This window comes from Mus musculus, chromosome 10 (assembly GCF_000001635.26).
Source record: "Mus musculus strain C57BL/6J chromosome 10, GRCm38.p6 C57BL/6J".
Taxonomy (NCBI): domain Eukaryota; kingdom Metazoa; phylum Chordata; class Mammalia; order Rodentia; family Muridae; genus Mus; species Mus musculus.
In genome coordinates, this window is record NC_000076.6 from 92,868,343 (window position 1) to 92,887,419 (window position 19,077).

Here is a 19,077-nt window from a genome sequence, read left to right on the forward strand (position 1 = left end):
CACACACGTGTAAAAATGCTAATAAAACTAAAGATCCCTGGGAGAGGGTGAGTTGGTGAGTGTTTTAGAGGGGAGGATCAAAGAAACTCTCTCAAACTCAAAAACATTCCCTGGAGGCACTATCTGACCTGTGAATATATTAAAATCAACAGTATGAGGTCATATCAGCCCACAGCAGCCGGTTGAGTCATGTGTACACTCAGGTAGCGAACTGAGCACACTCAGGTATCAAGTTGTGGCAACTGACCCTAGGTAGAGCTCTGGAAATCCCCCCAAAACATTATCTCCTCTAAGCAAAAGGCCAACAAATCACAACAATAAAGTCTTCCAAACTTGGCTTACGTGGTACACAAGTCAGTTCTGTAGTCATTCAAACATACCGAGTAAATAATCTGTATATGAAGACAGAAGATCCACCGTGGCAAACTCTGGGATGTTTGGCAATGTAATGTTATTGACTTTGTCGATCATGGCCCTCTTCTTTCCTATCAGGAGGTTGATCCCCAGTACAGATTCACTGACCTAGAATAAACACAATAGGATTCTTATGTTAGGTGTTAGTAAAGGCTATTGTTTGACCATGTCCCTCCTAGTTCATGTGCTGGGAATCTGGTCCTCACTGTGGCACCAGGATGGGGGTGGAGATAATTTAGAGAGATGATTAGGTCAAGAGAGCTCAACCCTGAAGCATAGACTGAGGGAGGGGTCATCACATAGCTCCTTCAAACAGGAGAAGCTGTCTTCCCATTTTATTTTTGTTCTTGCCTTACCACCTTCTGCCTTGTAATTACAGAGCAAGAAGGCTCTCCCCAGATGCTAGCCCTTGATCTTAGACCTACCAGGCTCAACAACGGTGAGTTAGTAGATCCATGTTTAACATAAATTACCCAGAATAGGCTGTTCTGTTACAGCAGCACAATATAAGCAGAGATGGTAAACATGAAGGCATGAATTCACAAAATAATATTTGACATACATTGTTTGGGGGGTGGCACTGTTAGGAGGTGTAGCCTTGCTAGAGTAGGTGTGGCTTTGTTGAAGGATGTGTGTCACTAGGGGTGGACTTTGAGTTCTCAGAAGTTCAAGCGAGGCCTAGTGGCTCAGTCTTTTCCTGCTGACTGATGATCCAGATGTAGAACTCTCAGCTCCTTCTCCGGCCACATGTCTACCTACACACCACCATGCATCCCACCATAATAGTAATGGACTGAAACTCTGAACTGTAAGCCAGCCCCAATTAAATGTGTCTCTTTATAAGACTTGCAGTGGTCACAGTATCTCTTGACAAACAATAGAATTCTTAACTAAGACACAAGGGAAGAAAAAAATCATAGTATGAAAAAAATAATATATGATCCCTGATATATGGAATATGCATCACAGGCAAGTCAATTGGTTAGCTTTGACAATTTAATCAATGTATAAGTCACTTTAAATAAGCTACATCACATAGCTATTACATGCATTTGTTGAAATGTCAAACAGGTACACATGTACATCCAAATCTTTATTAAGGGAAAATGAAATGGCTTGTGTCTGGTTACCAGTGATTATAAATGCTACAAAGATATAGAAACTATTTCTAAGGTCTTCAAACAGACATAACAGATAGAATCCCGCCCCAAGTATAACTTCTCCTTTCCTTCAAGCAGATTCATTGTACTTCTATGGCAGCTGATAGATGGGGAAAACAGGCCAGACAACAGGGAGGATCAACAGTGGAGAACACAAGACCACAGGGAGGATCAACAATGGAGGACACAGGACAACAGGGAGGATCAACAGTGGAGGACACAAGACCATAGGGAGGATTAACAATGGAGGACACAGGACCACAGGGAGGATCAACAATGGAGGATGCAGGACAACAGAGACAGTCAACAATGGAGGACACAAGACAACAGAAGCCAACAATAGAGGACACAAAACAACAGAGACAGTCAACAATGGAGGACACAAGACAACAGAAGCCAATAATGGAGGACACAAGACAACAGAGACAGCCAATAATGGAGAACACAAGACAACAGAGACAGCCAATAATGGAGAACAGAAGACAATCAACAATGAGGGACACAGGACAACAGAAAGAGTCAACAATGGAGGACACAGGACAACAGAAAGAGTCAACAATGGAGGACACAGGACAACAGAAAGAGTCAACAATGGAGGACACAGGACAACAGAAAGAGTCAACAATGGAGGACACAGGACAACAGGAAGGGTCAACATACACCCTCTAACCTGTGCAGCAGCTCGTATTGCGATCCAGGCCAGTGAGCTATACATCTCAGTTTGAGTTGCTACTGGGTCTTTAACAGAGCTGTGCCTTCTGGGAAGAGGCTAAAATAGTAAATAGGAAGCATTTAGGATTAAGACTATCGCAGTGTTTCTTGACAAATCTCATATCCCCAGATGACATGCTAGTGGAATAATCTGCAGCCATGAAGAAATATAATATATTCTTGCCATGAAAAGATATTTAAAATTATCAGAAAGAAAACTATACTACAAAATTATATGCACATAGGACCTTACATTTTAGAAGTACTCACATATTTGTGTACATACAAGCTGAAATTACACCATCTCAAACGTGATTATATCTTCCCTAATTTTCTATAATTAGTTTATATGACTTAGGTAATAATTTAATAAAAATATTTTAAGTGATGTCAAATTCTATTAAATTAATAGAGGTTATTTAAACTACATGTATTGGGTGCAAAAAGACCAGGAATGAGAATACCCAAATTTGTCCTGCTTTTCTGTTGGTTTGACATGAGTCACATAGCCCTGCTGGCCACAAACTCAAGATTCTCTGGCCTCTGGCTCCTTAGTGACTCAGTGGATTTTGATATTAGATTCATGTTGTAAAAAATGCTAAATATATATTCATAACTCCATAGAATAATAGAAAATAAAACACAAATAGACACAGTTTTGGCCTTGAGTACATATCTCTATCTTTATCTACATATATAAATCATACACATTCACATATATATACACTTATATACATTCGATTTTTAAACACAAGAAGTTTAGTGCTACAAAAATGAACACAGCAAACATAGTAACATATTTTTTATGATAACTGAAGTAAATAAATTTTAACTCAGGTTTTACATTTTAAGTAATTAGACTAGGTATGGCAATACATTCCTCTGATACCAGTGGAGGCAGAAGAAGGTGGATCTTTGCTGGTCTACAGAGCAAGTTCCAGGACAGTCAAGGCTACACAGTGAAACCTTCTCTTGAAAAACAAAGAAAAATAAAGTAATTAGACCCCTACATTTTAATTTTTTGATATTCATGTTTTGATGATGTCTTCGTTTTTCAAGGAAACAGAAGAACTGAACATATAATAACATGAGACAGGCCAATGATTTACTTCTGTCTAGAAGGCACATAGGAAGAAATGAGGTCCTAGGTGCTAGGATTCTGGAGTTACTGGGTAAAATGGTCTGATGTGGCCATTCTACACACTGAGAAATTTGGAAATAAAGGATATCAGGTCAGACTTCTCCTTCGGTTCATGAACTATATGGCTCTGCCCAAAATCAGGCCCTACAGGAAACCGTGTGGGCTCTAGTGTAGTAACAACCACTACCTTACTAAACCTGAGGAATTTACCTACTGCAAGTCTGGAAGCAAGATTGCCAGCCACAAATTAGAGAATCCAGAGTAAGGTGGGTACAATTAGTGATACAGACACTGGGAAATGCAACCACTTCTAAGGAAGAGGAAAACATTATTAAGAAGGCAGGACTTAGGCACAAAAGAGAATTTTAAAAATTCTTGCTTTGAAAAGAACATGATGGGCTTTCTTTTTTAGACGGGGAGGTGTCAACATTTCACAGCCCATGGGGACCAGAAAAGAATAAGAGAAAACCTGGAATGATTGATGGTGAAGCCATAAAAGCATATTTACATATGATCCTATATACAGAAAATTCTAAGATACACATACATGTGCACATGTGCACACACACACATACACATGCTCTATCAAATCAAGGAACATGCTCAGTGAAGGTATGGGATATGAAATTTTGTAATACATGTGAATCAAGTACATTTCTATAGAGATAATTTCTGTCCCTGAAGTCTTAATATTGTTAAGACAAAAGGTTGTACTATAGTGTCAACAGAATTCCTCAGAAAAATATCCAATTCATTTTTTCTTTGCACAAATTGAGACTGGAGAACGTGTGTGAAGATGTGAAGGTCTCCAAGTACCAAGAGAATTTTGAAGATTAACCGTGAAGCTAGGGGGCATGTGCTCTGAGACCTGAAATCTTACCCAAAGCTACAGTAACAAAGAATGAAAGGCGCACAAAGGTAGACTCGGAGATCAATGGATTCTAAGGATCTTCAATATGCTTCTGAAAACACAATCCATAAAAAAAAAAAAAAAAAAAAAAGCTCATCCCTAAATTTCATAAAAAGTAAGAACTCCCTTGTCTCTCAGCACCACTGGCCACAGCTGGGAGTAAATATGCGTGAATCGGACATCCAGTAAGATGTCTAGAATATGTATACATGACAAAAGAAGAAAAAAAAGCTGCCACAACTGATCTTTCTCTTTGAACTCCTTTCCCTGCTTAACTGCTTGGGAAATTCCATTCCTCTTTTGACCTTGCTCATCTGTGAAGTCTTCTACTGTATTCCCAGGAAAGAGAGTCTGTCCCCCGTCTCTACCTTGGCATATTGTGTTCACGATCCTTATCAAGGTATCATTCACTTGTGTCTTTCCCTTGCTAGTTCCCTGGGGAAAGTGAAGGACACAGCTGGTACTTCATCAAGCCCTTCAAAAAATGCTCAGTTAGTGAATAAATAGATGCTCAAAAAAATGTTACTTAGATTTAGCTAATAATTACTGGGTAATCTACTACATATAAAATACTTAACGGAGAATAAAGATGTCGTGTTGAAGTTAGGTAACGTTAACAGTATACTTAATACATCTTGCTCAGTACGTTATGTTCCTGGTCACACTAAAAGGTGTGCATAGCCACCTCCGTGTCAGAGGTGGGAAAGAGTCTTCTGAAGTCGGGCTGAGATGCAAGCCTAAGACTGCTTCTTTACAATATTTAAAGCAAAAAAAAAATACTACTGTCTATTTTGTTTTACATTTTATTGACTTATTTGGGAGCACTTATATGCCACAGTGCACTCGTGGTGGTCACAGGACAACTTGCTCTAGTTGGGTCTTCCTGCCATGCACATCCTGGGAATGAGGCTTAGTGGGAAGAGCCTGTCACCAACTGACCCCATCTCAGTGGTTCCAGTCCTGTTGCCTTTTAAGCTTTTTTTGTGGGTTGTTTCTATTAAGACAAATTTTCAAATATTGTATTTCAACAGCCTGAATATGCCTGAGTGAGTGTTTTTATTTGTTTTGGGGCTATTTTCTTTGCCTCTGGTAATTTTATAGCTTGCTAAAATATTTATGCTATGTCAAGATATACAGATTTTTATGGGATTATACTACTTCTCCCCTTCAAATCCCACTTGAAATTCATAATTGCAAGCATATCTCTTTAACAGGCCCAGAAAGCGATGTTATTCATACGTTTGACTACTTTTCAGGGCTGCTCTCTATGAAAACCAAGCACTTGTTTTTCTCTAACTGGCAATAAACATTTTTCTCATACCACCAGAGCAACCTTTCCAAGTTTATAGTCATTTTGATTTTTTAAATGGTGGTACCCACCTAAGGCAGCTATCATATAAGTAATTCAATTGACTAAATATATTTGCCCAGACGTTGTAAATCATGTTCATGACACCTCAGGCATTAGAGACTTGAGCCAGTTGCACTGCCTCATGCCTTTGCATACGGGAGGCAAAGCAAATAGAAGTCTATGAGTTTAAGGCCAGCCTGGCCTATAGAGAGAGTCTGAGGGCATTCAGGGCTATAGAGAGGCTCTTTCAAAACAAACAAAAAATATAAATATAAGTATTTAGAAATATATATGTATATATTATGTCATACAACCACCTTCATTTACCATTCCAGCAACTGAAATAATTATCTCATCAGAAATTTCCCTACAGAGGGCCCCTTCTCTTCCCCTCCTCCCCCCTCGTTCCCTTCTGACTTTCCATGTCTGCTGCTGTAACATCTGTCTCTCTCCATCAGCTCTGGAAGAAGAGGGACTGCACTTGTCTTGCCGCTGACTTAGCACCTTCTAGAAGAGAGGTTTGATCAGCATAGGTACTTGATACATCTGAGAAGGATAATTGACCCTGTCAGGTCAAATTGGTTTCAGAATACCATTTGTCTCTCTTTCCCGAATTCTCCTGAGCATCCCTAGCCACTTTGGGTATTTACATTTTGAGTATTTACATAGCCAGCATTCTGTGTGCATCATTATAACAAACAGAAACATCTAAATGGAATCAATTTCCAGAGTTCTGCTTAGCGTCTCCAAAGAGACATTTGACAGCAAGTGTGCATAAAACTGCAGAGTGCAAAGAGGCACCGTGAGGTGCGGAGTGAATGTCTTCACGTCACATAGGAAAATGCCTTATTCTTTCAGAGTTACTGGAAACATCCAAAGGCAGGCACCTTCTAATTCCTATAAATATAGCTTTACCTTGAGTGTTGTGGCTGAAGCCTTCCTCTTTGGCTTCTTCAGATAGAAATACACCAGGGCGATTTCGAGGTAGGAATCCCTTATCAACCTAAAAAAAAAAACAATAGGACATTAGCTTCAGCCTCACTGTTCTCTTGTACAACCTCTTCGCCTGCTTTGCCAACAGTGTCTGGGAGAGTGAATGGTAAGTATAGGCCAACAGGTACTTTCCTAACCTATGCATCGTTAGGCCACAGGAGGATCTTCCTCTGCAAGGAGAAGCACTAGGAGAGGGCTCAGCATTCTTCCTGGTCTTGTGCTAGCAACATCCCAGGCTATGACGGACACAAAGCTTAGCAAAGACCTTTCTGGAACATTCTAGCAAAGAATCACTAAAGACATCTCAGTGAATGAAGCCATCCTTGAAAACCAGGCCTCTGTTTACTCTTCTATACTAATCAGAATGGAAAGAGAGAACTTCTCAGAAGGCAATAATAATAGTGAGATCTATATAGGAACTGTTAAAGTATCAGTTGAGGCCTCTTATGTCAGTGCTGACCTTACAGCAGTGGCTTCCCCTCAATATTGACATAATTTCTATACAAAATTAAGTAGACTTATGGATGGCTACACAGACTATGCAAATAAACCCTTCTAAACTCTTTCATATCCAAGGAATGATCTTCTTGTTGTAAGCCAATTGTGCAGAGGAAGTCCCTACAGCCTTGATATTGACAGGTGACCTGGGTCTAGGTGAGAACCAGTTTGCAGCCTAGAATGGCCACTTTGATAAATAGAAGGCAGCCCATCTTTTCCCATAGTGGAGGCCTTTGGTCAGAGCAAAAAGCGACAAACTTGAGAAGCCAGTCAATGAACCTGCTGTCTGGATGAATCCAAGAGTATAAGCCCTGTCACAACAAGGTCTCCCACTCATTCCTTTCTTGAGTCTTCTCAGCACCGACACACAGAACTCAGGCTGCACAGGAACACTTTGACAAAAATGAAATGTCATTACCCTGAGTTCTGATCGTTTTTCAGGCTTATTTGAATAGCTTCGAAAAAACTCTCGATGTGTGCAATTGACGTTTTCTCCTCCATCAGCATTTGACGCTCTATTCTTCCTGAAAGTAGTGGGGGGAAAAAGACAGGTGTAAAGATGATTTCCCATATTTTGTTTATCATCTTTAATGGAAGAGCAGATAGATATTTCATTCACAAACTCTGGAAGCTGAACAGTTGTCCTCTGCAGGTCTGGGTCACTCCCTGATGAAAGATACTCTCAGGATGAGGTAAAGCTTCCTTCCCCCTGAAGGTCTGGAAGGATTTCAATAAAAGCACCGCTGGATTCCCAGCATCACTGGCCTTACAGCCTACTTTTCTTACTTCGTGATTCCTCTCCTCTAACATCTTGCCTTTGTCTATTTCACAAATACCCCAAAATGGCTCACTGTATCCTTACGCTCATTGCAGATGTATTAATAACTAACTACAAAGAGATAGTGTAAGCCTGAGCTATCTTGAAGGTTAAATGGATTTTTTAAAATGTGGTATGTATGTGTATATATGAATAATATTATCCTGCATCAAAAGAAAGAAACACTGCCATTTGCACACATGAACCTGGGACACTGTGCTAAGCAAAAGCAGCCAGGCACAGAAAGGCGAACCCTGAATGATGTTGCTTATGTTAATGCGTGAATCCCAGAAAGCTCCATTCTTGTAGTAGAAAGCAGAGTGCTAGTTGCTGGTATATGGGAAGTAGGGAGGTGCTGGTAACACTTCAGTCAGGATAGATGAGTTCTGTGGTCTACTGTATAGCCTCGTGATTATAATTAGAGTGTATTATACACTTTAAAAGTGCCAGGGAATTAGATTCTTAAAATTCATGAAACAAAATGAAATGTTTTGGATAAGTTTAATTAGTTAGATTTAATCACTTTGTACTATATACAAATATGGAAGCATTATACTGTACCTAAAATTCATAATTTTGTCAATTAAGAGCAAAGGTGTTAAGTTTTATAATGGGGCAGGGAGTGATCATAGCCTTCAATGACTGAGCCATCTTTGCAGCCTAATTTTTAAATTTTAAGAATAAACTTAATGAAAGCTGAGCAGTGGTAGCATGTGCCTTTGTTTCCAGCACTTGGGAAGCAAAGGCAGAGGAAGGTAGATCTTTGAGTCCAAGGTCAGCTTGGCCTACAAAGCAAGTTTCAGGATTGCCAGGGCTACACAGAGATCCCATGTTTCAAAACAACAGACAGACAGACAGACAGACAGACAGACAGACAGACAGACAGACAAAACAACTATTGTAAACAAGTTCTTAAAAAGTCAACAAAGGCTTGCAAATACTTAGAGATCATGTCAGTGCCCACCCTTCTCATGTCTCCCAGCAATCATGGTGGATGCCATCCTTCAAGTACAGGAACTGAGACAGTTCCTCTGTAGCAGAAATGCCAGGAAGGGAAATCTATGTCACCATGAGTAAGAGCCACAGTTTTTGTACAGCAGGAAGGAAAAGGGACAGGGGAGGAGTGGGCACAGGGTTCCCATTTGGACATTCTCACTTAATATGTGCTGGCATAGAAGATGTTAACTCTCACGATGCACGCCTAGTTCAGTAAGTAGCAGCAATCATTACCCAGTGGTTTTCTTATAGCTACAATGGCTTTGGTAAAATTGTATGACTACACTGTCCATAAGTTCTAAAGCCATCTATTCTAAAGTTTTTTAAATTTTAATTTAATGTTATCTCTTACTTATAGAAAGTAACCGAACTGTTTAACTAGGTAGTAAAATAAAGTAAAACACTAAATGTATTATTATCATTTTATAATAAATCATTCTTTATTGTTATAATTAATAACTATAATTAGTTTTATTATTTAACAAGTATACATTTTAAAAGATTTATTTTTAATTTTTTAATGTTTTCTTTTCTATGTACAGATGGCATTGTGTACATGTACGTCTGTATATCATGTGTATGCCTGGTTCCTGAGGAGGCCAAAAGAAGTCACTAGATCCCCTGGAATATAAGTTACAGCCATGTTCATGCTGGGAATCAAACCTGGGTCCTCTGGAGAAGTCAGTGATCTTAACTGCTGAGGGCGTATATGTGAGCATCAGTGAAGGCACCCACTGAGACCAGAAAAGCTTGTTGTAAACCATGGAGCTAGAGTTACAAGTGGTAATTCCTTCTAACACAGATGCTGGGAACTAGACACAGGCCCTCTGTAAGAGCATTCCATTCCTAAAACTGCTGAGTCATCTCTCCAGTCACATACTATGTGGGGAAGTGGCCAATGCTGCTGTTCTTTTTAACCAAACTCTAAACTTTATATGAGGATATCAATTAGCAGTAACTTCTTTTTAGCTTAAACCTAACGAGAGGCCTTGGATCTGAACCTGAAATTTACAGAGTGTTCACGTCTTGTAATTGCAGAGCTCTTTGTAAAGTCTATGGTTTTCACAGCCGAGGAGTTGATCCTAAAGGCTCTGTCCCAGTTCTGATGCCAGGTACAACTCACCTTTCTGAAATAGAATCTCAGCCTCCACTTCATATTCCTCTGCTGCGGTTGCTTTACAGACCTTCAAAGCCATGTCAAACATGTGCAGAACGGGCAGCCACTTACTGATGTCCTTCTTCTTGCTGCTGGAACATACCTGCTTGGCCATGGTGTGTCCTAAAGCAAAGCCATTGGGTGGAGGCAAAACAATGAAGTCTTCAGTGATCAGAGCAAGCCACTAAGTCAGTGGGCTTCTCTTCACAGTTCCTAGTAGACATGAATGTTTTACAGAGTCCCAGCAGCCAGTGTGTCAATGATCTACCACAGTAACTTGATATTTGATAAATCTCCAATCTGCTATATTATTTTTAAAATCAATAATCGCCTTTAAGTCTCTCCAGTCCTCAGTTTTTAAGATGATGCTGTTAGCAGAGAGACATCTGGAAGTTGTATAATGTTCACTATTAATAGATGTGCATATATTAATAGGCAATGCTTTTCTTTCTATGAAATGCACTGGTTGATCATTAGTCAATATTCTGTAATCATCATAAAGCTCTTTATAGACCAGGGCTACATGCCATTCTCCTTAGGAGCTCTCATATTTAATGGCTGTGTGGGAGGATTATTGAATGGAAGAAACTTTTTCTTTTGATTGTACAAGACAGGATTTCTCTGTGTATGCTGCCCTTGAACTCACTCTGTAGTCCAGGCTGACCTTGAACTCAGTTATCAGCCTTTCTTTGCCTCCCAAGTGATGGGTTTAAAGGCATAAGCCACCACTGCTTGACTATGAAACATTGTTCTATATGACATCAAATACTGACATCAAAAAAATATTTTCTACATGTTTGAGTACTAGATTTAAATGAGGAAAAAAAATAAGAGCTAAGGCTTGTTAAATGTTTCCCTACATGCCAAGTACCATCTCATGAAGTCCACATGATTTTCCCCTGTGATTCACAACATGGAGTGGGCAACTTTTGATAGAAGACAAGGTAATAGCTCAAAGCTGTAAGTAACTTGCCCAAGGTCACATGACCATGATTTGAGCCTAAAGCAGCCTGGCCTCAAGGCCCACACTCTAAACTACAACACAGTATCCTAAGAGCAAGATCATGGAACAGTTGATTAACCAAGAATACAAACAGCAAGGCAGGTAGTTGAAACGACACATGACTGGTCACAAGCAAAGAAGCTGTAGGGCATAGTGGGGGCAGAATAGGGATATAGGGATCTGGCCTGTCCAGATCTTGAAAAGGCCCCAAAAGCCTAGCTAGACAGCATGGTTGTCTAGGTCAGTGGATGACAATCTTCTTTACTTCTGTTTCTCACACACATACTTATAGTACATATATATATGTGTGTGTGTATGTATTATATGTATGTGTATGAGAAACAGAAGTAAACAAGTTTATTTATATATATGTGTATATGTATATTTCTTATCAGAGGCTATCACAAAGGATCAAAAAGAGCAAGTAGCCAAATTCCTGTGATGCAACCTATGAGGAGAAACTGTGGGGAAAGCTAGTTGCAGACCCTTTTGTGCTTCATAATATTGAAATGTTCCCTTTCCCAGTAAACACCAACTCTGGGGGAAAAAAAAAACTGTTGTGAAGCTGACATTGTTTTGACAGAAAGGAGCTTGTGGTTTTGTTTTTAAAGGCTGTATTTAATATAATATAGCAGGAAGCAAGCTGTTCAGCTTCAAATGCGTCTCCAAAGAAGCAACAGCATTGTCAGCGACTGGTGACAGATCTTCAAGATTGGGAAGTCAGAAAAGCCAAGAGTAGATTTGATTTTTATACAGTCTGTGCTCTGAGCTCATGCAGAACTCAAATAAGAAGCAAACCGTGGGGCTAAATATGTAGGGGGGACATGGCTGGAGTGTGGTCATCAACTGAGCTACAAGGAGAAGCTAACTAGTTGCTTTAATCCATCCTCGAAGAGGCTTACAAGATACAATGATCTGCAGAGTGAAATTCATGTGCCAGTGGTGAGTACAGAGAATGGATCAAAGGAGAAGAGCGATAAGGGGAGGACTATGGGGAGAGGTACCCTGAACATATGCTTGCTGGCATCCCTTTGCCAGTCCAGTCCTACTACTCTTGGCTGAGCAGCTACTGGTAGAGGAGGAAAGAGGGTCCTAGAAGATGAAAGATGACAACAGAAAGAACCATCACCAGGTTTCTGCTCTCCAAGCAAACAGGACCCTGAGAAACGGAGTCAGGAAGGCTTATGTCAAAGATCAGAAATGGTACCCTAAGGAAATGGCAGCCTAAATGCTCTCTGCAGAACTCTGTAAGTTCCAGAGAAAAGTAACTGTCGCTAGCTGCCTCCTGGACTTCCCAAGAGGGATCAGACAATGGACTGAGTCCTCTGACATCCTGAGCTCAAAAATGCCAGCTGGTCTTTGTTCTTTCCCTTGGAGCCTCACTGGGGAGTTGAGACTCTTAAAAGTTGACATAGAACCAAGCCACACAGGCAGAACCTGCTCTTCTGACCGTCATGGGAAGACTGTCACAGGTAGACCTGAAAAACAAGGAGACAAAAAAGAAGAGCCCAGGAAAGACGACCTAGCAGCCAAAAAGAGGAATATCAAATGCGGCTTCCAGAAGAGATAGCGTGAGTGAAATAACATAGACTGAGGACAGGGTAACAGAATAGCATACATACAATATACGTGTATGCATGAATACACACATATATATATACATAGGAGCCTACATAGAAAAGCAAGTTACCAGCTAATTTTGAGAGGGTGGTCAATGCCAAAAATGTTAATTATTAAGAAGATAAATTCAATTAAGTTCCCATTATAAATTATAGAAATAGAATTATCACCAAAAGATGATAAACTGTGTAGACAAATATCGACACTTACAGTGCGTACTGTGGTCCCAGAAGCGAGAGAGCAAGGCATTTTTCTCATTTAATCTTCATGATTATTCCCTGCATGTTTATGTTCTCTCACATTTGTATGTTAAAATCCCCTCCCCAACAATAATGGTGGATGCATATGGAGAGGCCAAGCTTTGCCTGCTGATTGTGCAAGCTGAGGCCTGGTGAATGGGCTGGGCGTGCTATAGAACAGCTTGCAAGAGCCAGTTTGCCCCATCTATCACATAAGGGCCAACTGAAGGAGCCAGGAGTGATGAAGACTCACCCTTGCAGAATGTTAAATCTTAGCTTTGGACTTCAACTCTGCGGAAATGAGAGCAATGGATTTCTACTATTTACAAACTACCTAGTCTAGGGTAACTTCGGGCAAGTGGGCTCCAATGGCTTTGGATCTGAATGAGAGAACTAAAAGGAAGCTAAATGACACTCTTCAGATTTTTCACATGGGTATCTAGGAAGTGGGTGGGCAATAACTAAGAAGGAATCTTCCCCAGATAGAAAGAAACTTGTCTCCAGATGCCAAGGGCTCAACTGATGTCAACATAAAGAGGGGATATGAACCCAGACATGTGCTAGTGAATTTCCTGAACTTCAAAGCTGAAAGAAGAGACCTAACAAGTTTAAGGGAAGGAAGGACAGATCTTTTTTGCAAGAGAAAATAGCAGTTAGACTAATACTACGGTTCTCACTGGAAACACCGAGTGTGAGTATCATGGAGTAGCACCTACCAAACCCCAGAGAAAAGACCATGCCCACAGGAAAGATGCTCATGCTGGACTGAGAGAGCATCAGTCGCCTGCCATGGTGAAGGAAAGGTATTGGTGGAAAACAAGGTTTCAGAGAGCATTGTCTAGACTGCTGGGGAAGGAATGGGGCGAGGGGGGGGGGAAGATTCAACCAACAACCACAGAGCAGAACCGAGGCTGGGAAATGGGGACCCACGAGAAGACAAGCAAGGAGAAGGTGCAAGTATTGGCCCAGTGGTAGGATGTCTATTCTCAGACATCATAAGTTATAAACACAGTATGTCTAAGAGAAAGAAGAAATAGTTTAAAGAAAAAAAAAAAGAACCCTCATGATATTCCCAGGACTATAGCACAGGAAACCTTTTATGCCACAATAAATGGAGAACATTAATTTAAGAAATGATCCACAGAAATAGAAGACTTTGTGATGATTAGGAAACCAGAGAAAACAAGTTGAGGGATCTGAGTGCCAAGAAGATACAAGTGATGCAGATACTGCCAGATACTGAGTGGCCCATGCAGGCAAGATTGGAAAAGAACACTTTGGTGTTGTACTGAGCCTTGGCCAATCAACAGTGATTTCTGTCATCTGAATGCAGAATAAAGTAAGAGAGTTAAAGAATAAAATTAAGGATGGAATAAAGACAGTTAAAGACAGAATTAAGGAGTTAAAGGGAGTTGAAGAAAAACAAAGGGGGTGGAATCTATCTTTGAAGAGCCCAGAAGTCCATGTATCATGTAGATCATGTGGGACCATACTACCAGATGGGTATAATAACTGAAGAAGTGGGGTGTGCTTACACCCTGGGAATCTCAGAGATCTGAGAGAGTAGAAGTGGAGCTGCCCCCTCCCAGCTCCCAGTGCCTGCTCTGAGACCACCAACGGAGAGGACCAGGGGTACTCAGTCACCTAGCAGAGCACCTGGAGTTCTTCTCCATGCTAATGCAGTATCTAGACAGCCTTAGCCTTCAGCCAATGATCTTCCCTTCTGCACGCCCTTTCCCCCAAAGGTATACAATCCCTGGTTCACCCCAAATAAAGTGTACGCATCCACATCCACCCTCAAAATAAACAAGGATCATCTCAGAGAGATGCTTCCTTTTAAAGCCTGCCACAGGGAAGGCTTTCAGCTAAACAAGCTGTGACATTAAGACTCCAGGCCTGGTCGCTTCTCCCACCCCTCCAGTATTCACGCTGCTCCAGTTAGACTGCATGCTGCTTGTCCTGGACTCTGCCTGATGCTCAGACGCCCTGAGAGGAAACCATGAACCTTGGAGCCCCATTCCTGACTTCCTCACCAGGTGGTACACCAGCGGCACCCAGGTACCCAGAGAGGAGACAGGGAACCACACCATTTGTCCCAGGTGCTGGGCCCTGCTTTCCCCTTCTGGTTTGGGGCAGTGAGCAGCCACATGCTGATGCCCCAAAGGGACACACTGGCTGTAGACTCTGCCATCTTCTCTTTGAGCCTGTGAACTGGCAGCACCCAGACACTGCTGGTGAAGCAGCAGGACCCAGCACCACAGTATCAGAAGGATATAAGGTGCTTCGGGATAGGTGATGGTTTTCCTTTGTCTGTCTGTCTGTCTGTCTGCTTTTTTTTTTACAAGTAAAGATTTAAGCATATTAACATGCTGAACACCAAAAGGAAAAGGTGATCTCAATAGCCAGACAGTGGATAATACATGATGGAAGGAAGGAATCTCTGAAGCCAGGACCCTGGGAAGCAGACACCACCTGAGAGCCAGAGCAAGGCCAAGAGGCTGGGCTTTGAAGAGGAGGACTATTCCCCTGACACAGGAGTAAGGCACAGGAGAGCTAGATTCCTAGCCTACAGAGAGCAGTACATCTAAGCACCTGTGTTACACTGCCTAAAACAACCACGGCACCTGGCATTCAAAGCGTTCTTAGCCCCAAATCCATTACTTAACATGCACCATGGTAAAACATGGAAACTGTGCCTTTAAGACACCTTGTTTCATAAAAATACAAAGAGTCTGAAAGTTCCCCACATTTAGATGACATAGACTTATTGCTTAAAATGTCACAAACAAGATATCAGAGCTTTGGGGAGAGGCATGCTATTATCATCAACACATTAAGACAATGTTTCTTCCATGGGCATTGTCTTTAGAGATGCGGGTACATAACAGCATCTGTGATAACTGGCAGACACAACACTGTTCTATATTCCTCTCTGAAATCTTTCTCAATTTGACATAAACATTAAAAAAAACAGCTGTAATTTAGAGAAAAAAACTGGTGTATTATTTAGTAATGAACTCATACCTTGTGTTTCTGTTTTCTCAATAAAGTAGACTGTGGAAATAATCTTGTTACAGATGATTGAACAACTGGATAAAACGCAGTAGTCCAAAGCAAATGGTTTCACATATTACAACTGCTGTAATTAAGCTCATAAAACGAAGCTCACCCACATACCACAAAGCCTAGCACATGGTAAGTAACCGAAGCCTATTTGAGCGTGTGGAGCTTGGGCTCCTATCATACTGACCCTTTAAGTTGTGATAGCTTACTTGAAAAAATGATTAAAAATTCCCACCAGTTACTCTGGGAAGGTAGATGTTTCAATGTTCTTACCAATCCTCAGTTTTACTTTGGCCAGTAGCATGACATGAGGAAGGTAGATATTCTTCAACGGCTGCAATGGGCTTGCATAGTCACTATCTGAGAGGGGGAACTCAATGGTCTCTCCAAAAGTTAACATCTGGGGAAGAAATACTGTGGTCAGTAGTGAGAGGGAGGAAAAGAGGGAGGAAGGGAGAGAGGAGGGAGGGGAGGGGGGAAAATGGCAGGAAAGTACAAGTCCCAAGTCTATGGCCATCAGAAACATTCCCACCTGTGCAATAAGAATTCTGTGAGCTTGATTCAAGAAAATTAATTTGTTCTCTTTTGAAGATGCTTTTTTGAATTTCTCAGCTTTCGTTAAGTCATCCATCAGAATGAGGCTTTTTGCCAGGGTTAACCAGGATCTGGGAGAAAGGAATTCGCTCCCTTCCAGCAAACTGATAATTTCCTATTGAGAGAAAAGGACTCTGTGTTTCCCAATTCATTGAGGAGCTATGGCTGTGGTGCCAGGCACCCACTCATTGCAGTTGAGAATCCCTCCTATTGATTCAACACAGATTTTCCCTAAACACAGTACCAACGCTACCCCTCACCTTAAGCTTTTGTATGATGTCTGCCTTAAAGTGCTTCTCCTGAAGGCCCAGGACCACAGCTTGCATTAGGAACTCGGCCAGGACCTCTGTGTCGTCGGCACTCTTTGCCTCTGTGCATACTTCATCGATGAGGCTCAGACAGTCTGTTAACTCACTCTCTAATGTGGACAGGCATAATCAAGATGCATGCAGAAGCAAGAAAGGACATGTGTGTAATGTCCCCAATGACCAAAGAGTAAGGGGACATTATAAGGGAAAAGAATATAGATTACATGAAACACAGAGTTGCTGGGGTGGGGGCTGGGGAGTGTTATCATTTGGGTCAAAGTAGTTTAGTCCAAATGGTAGAAAAGTCATGTTATTGCATGAGATGACTTGATTTGGAAAGTGGACAGGCACGTGGAAATGGGTAGGAACACAACTAGCCAGCTATCAGTCACCGTGGGAGCTACTCTTTACAGAGGCAAGGCTGTTATCTAAGACTATAACTTCTGTCCGTTTCTGTCTGATAATGATCCCAATAGCAGTAAGGTTTCTCCATCTTCCAGAGAGGAAGGGACACGCAGAGCCATGGGAAGGTGAGTGGAAGGTCAGAAATGGACCCCTATGTTATTGGCTTGTGAGCTCTATGCAAAGACACCTTCCTGAGACCTGGGCAAAGGTATTTTACTCCCTCTCTCTCTTCTCTCTCCTCTCTCTCTCCTCTCTCTCCTCTCTCTGTCTCTCCCCCCTCTCTCTCTCCCCCCCTCTCTCCCTCTCTATCTCTCTCATCAGTAAGATACATGCCACTTGGTCTGGTACAGAGGGCTGTGAGGAATCACTGTTTTTGCTTAACAACCTATGCTTTAAATTCTGGAAAGAGAGCAAGCTAGAGACTTGGGAGCCCTATCAGTGACACAGCCCTATAAAACGCTGGCTGTCCCTTACGTCAAATGGACCATACAGAAACACATTAATTAAGAAAGTACCTTTCATGATTCCAATACCGCGAATCTGTGCGATGAACGAAGTTACCAGCATCAAGCGGCACCTCAGCCAAAGGTGAATATTGAAGTATTCCCGGGAGTTCAGGGAAATGGGGTCTAAAAACTCACTGTCATCTTTACTTTCTGTGGTCTAAAGAACGTGAAAAGATGAGGTTATCTTCCCAGTGGACAATGTCAGGATTCTAGCCTAAGGCTAAGCGTGAGCCAAGAGAAGCACCCAATGGCATTTCATGGTATCACGTTTTAAATTAAGAAGTTATTGCTGAGCATTCTGTAAACCACAGATGTATGTAAAAGAAATGAGTGAAGCCTTCTGCTATTCCAAAGACCCCTGTTAATACTTTACATCACATTTTGGCCCATCTTTTCTCTATATATTTCTACTCAAAAGCAGCTTTGTGTGGAACTAGAAAGATGGTTCAGAGAATAAGAGCTCCTGCAGTTCTAACTAGGGACCTGAGGTTCATTCCCAGCACCTATATGGCAACTCACAATCACCTCTAACTTCATCTCCATGGAATAGAGTGACATTATCTACCTCCTGCTGGTTACGGCACACACGGTGCTCACAGACGCAAACAAAATACTCTTACAGATGAAGTAAAAATTCTACTAATGAAAGCGGTTTTATAGCAGTGAATATTTGGTGTGCTTTTTTGACTATATCATCAGCAGTTTCCATGTCATCAAAAACCTCTTAGACATCCCTTTTAAGAGATGAAAGATGAGACACACAGTGCTGGGTATCTGCTTTGGATGATTGGTTTGCTGAGTTATGGGATGGGTGATTTCATTAGAAATGTCTAAGATCCCAAGCAAGGCTCTGTGTAACATATGTTTTTATACAGACTTCTGAGCGATTTGATGCTGTTATGTGGCCTTACTAGGTCCAGTGACAGCTTGTGACGAGCTGTCACATTAGAGCCCTGTATGAGGAAGGCTAAGTTTAAGGAATCCCAGCTAGGAAAGACTTGGTGTCCTGCTTGCCCTGTCCAGGTAATAAACTCAAGAGTGGAAGGAGGGTGGATCTTGGGAAATCTTTCTGCTGGGGGGGAGGGGGAGGGGCATATCAAGACTTACCGCAGGGACACATCTGTGCGTGTCTTTTGGAGATGGCTGTATCCACCCTCAACCGCCCACAAATGAGATCACAACTCTTTTGAAA

The 19,077-nt window shown here is 41.5% G+C and overlaps 1 protein-coding gene across 9 annotated transcripts in view; it reads right to left on the bottom strand.

Annotated features, from left to right (window-relative positions):
* Window positions 1–19,077, bottom strand: part of Cfap54 (cilia and flagella associated protein 54) — a 307,879-nt gene that overhangs the window by 92,734 nt on the left and 196,068 nt on the right. For 8 of the 9 annotated variants that reach the window (NM_001347060.2, XM_011243636.3, XM_011243638.2 and 5 more), the window contains 9 exons: window positions 17,895–18,042; window positions 16,927–17,084; window positions 16,605–16,781; window positions 16,346–16,472; window positions 10,115–10,270; window positions 7,597–7,702; window positions 6,603–6,690; window positions 2,245–2,343; window positions 381–522 (listed from right to left, as the gene is read on the bottom strand). In NM_001347060.2, coding sequence (NP_001333989.1) covers window positions 381–522; window positions 2,245–2,343; window positions 6,603–6,690; window positions 7,597–7,702; window positions 10,115–10,270; window positions 16,346–16,472; window positions 16,605–16,781; window positions 16,927–17,084; window positions 17,895–18,042 — 1,201 coding nt within the window. Of the gene's footprint in view, window positions 1–380; window positions 523–2,244; window positions 2,344–6,602; window positions 6,691–7,596; window positions 7,703–10,114; window positions 10,271–16,345; window positions 16,473–16,604; window positions 16,782–16,926; window positions 17,085–17,894; window positions 18,043–19,077 lie in introns of those variants that run through there. The other variant, XM_011243641.3, reaches the window with a different exon arrangement.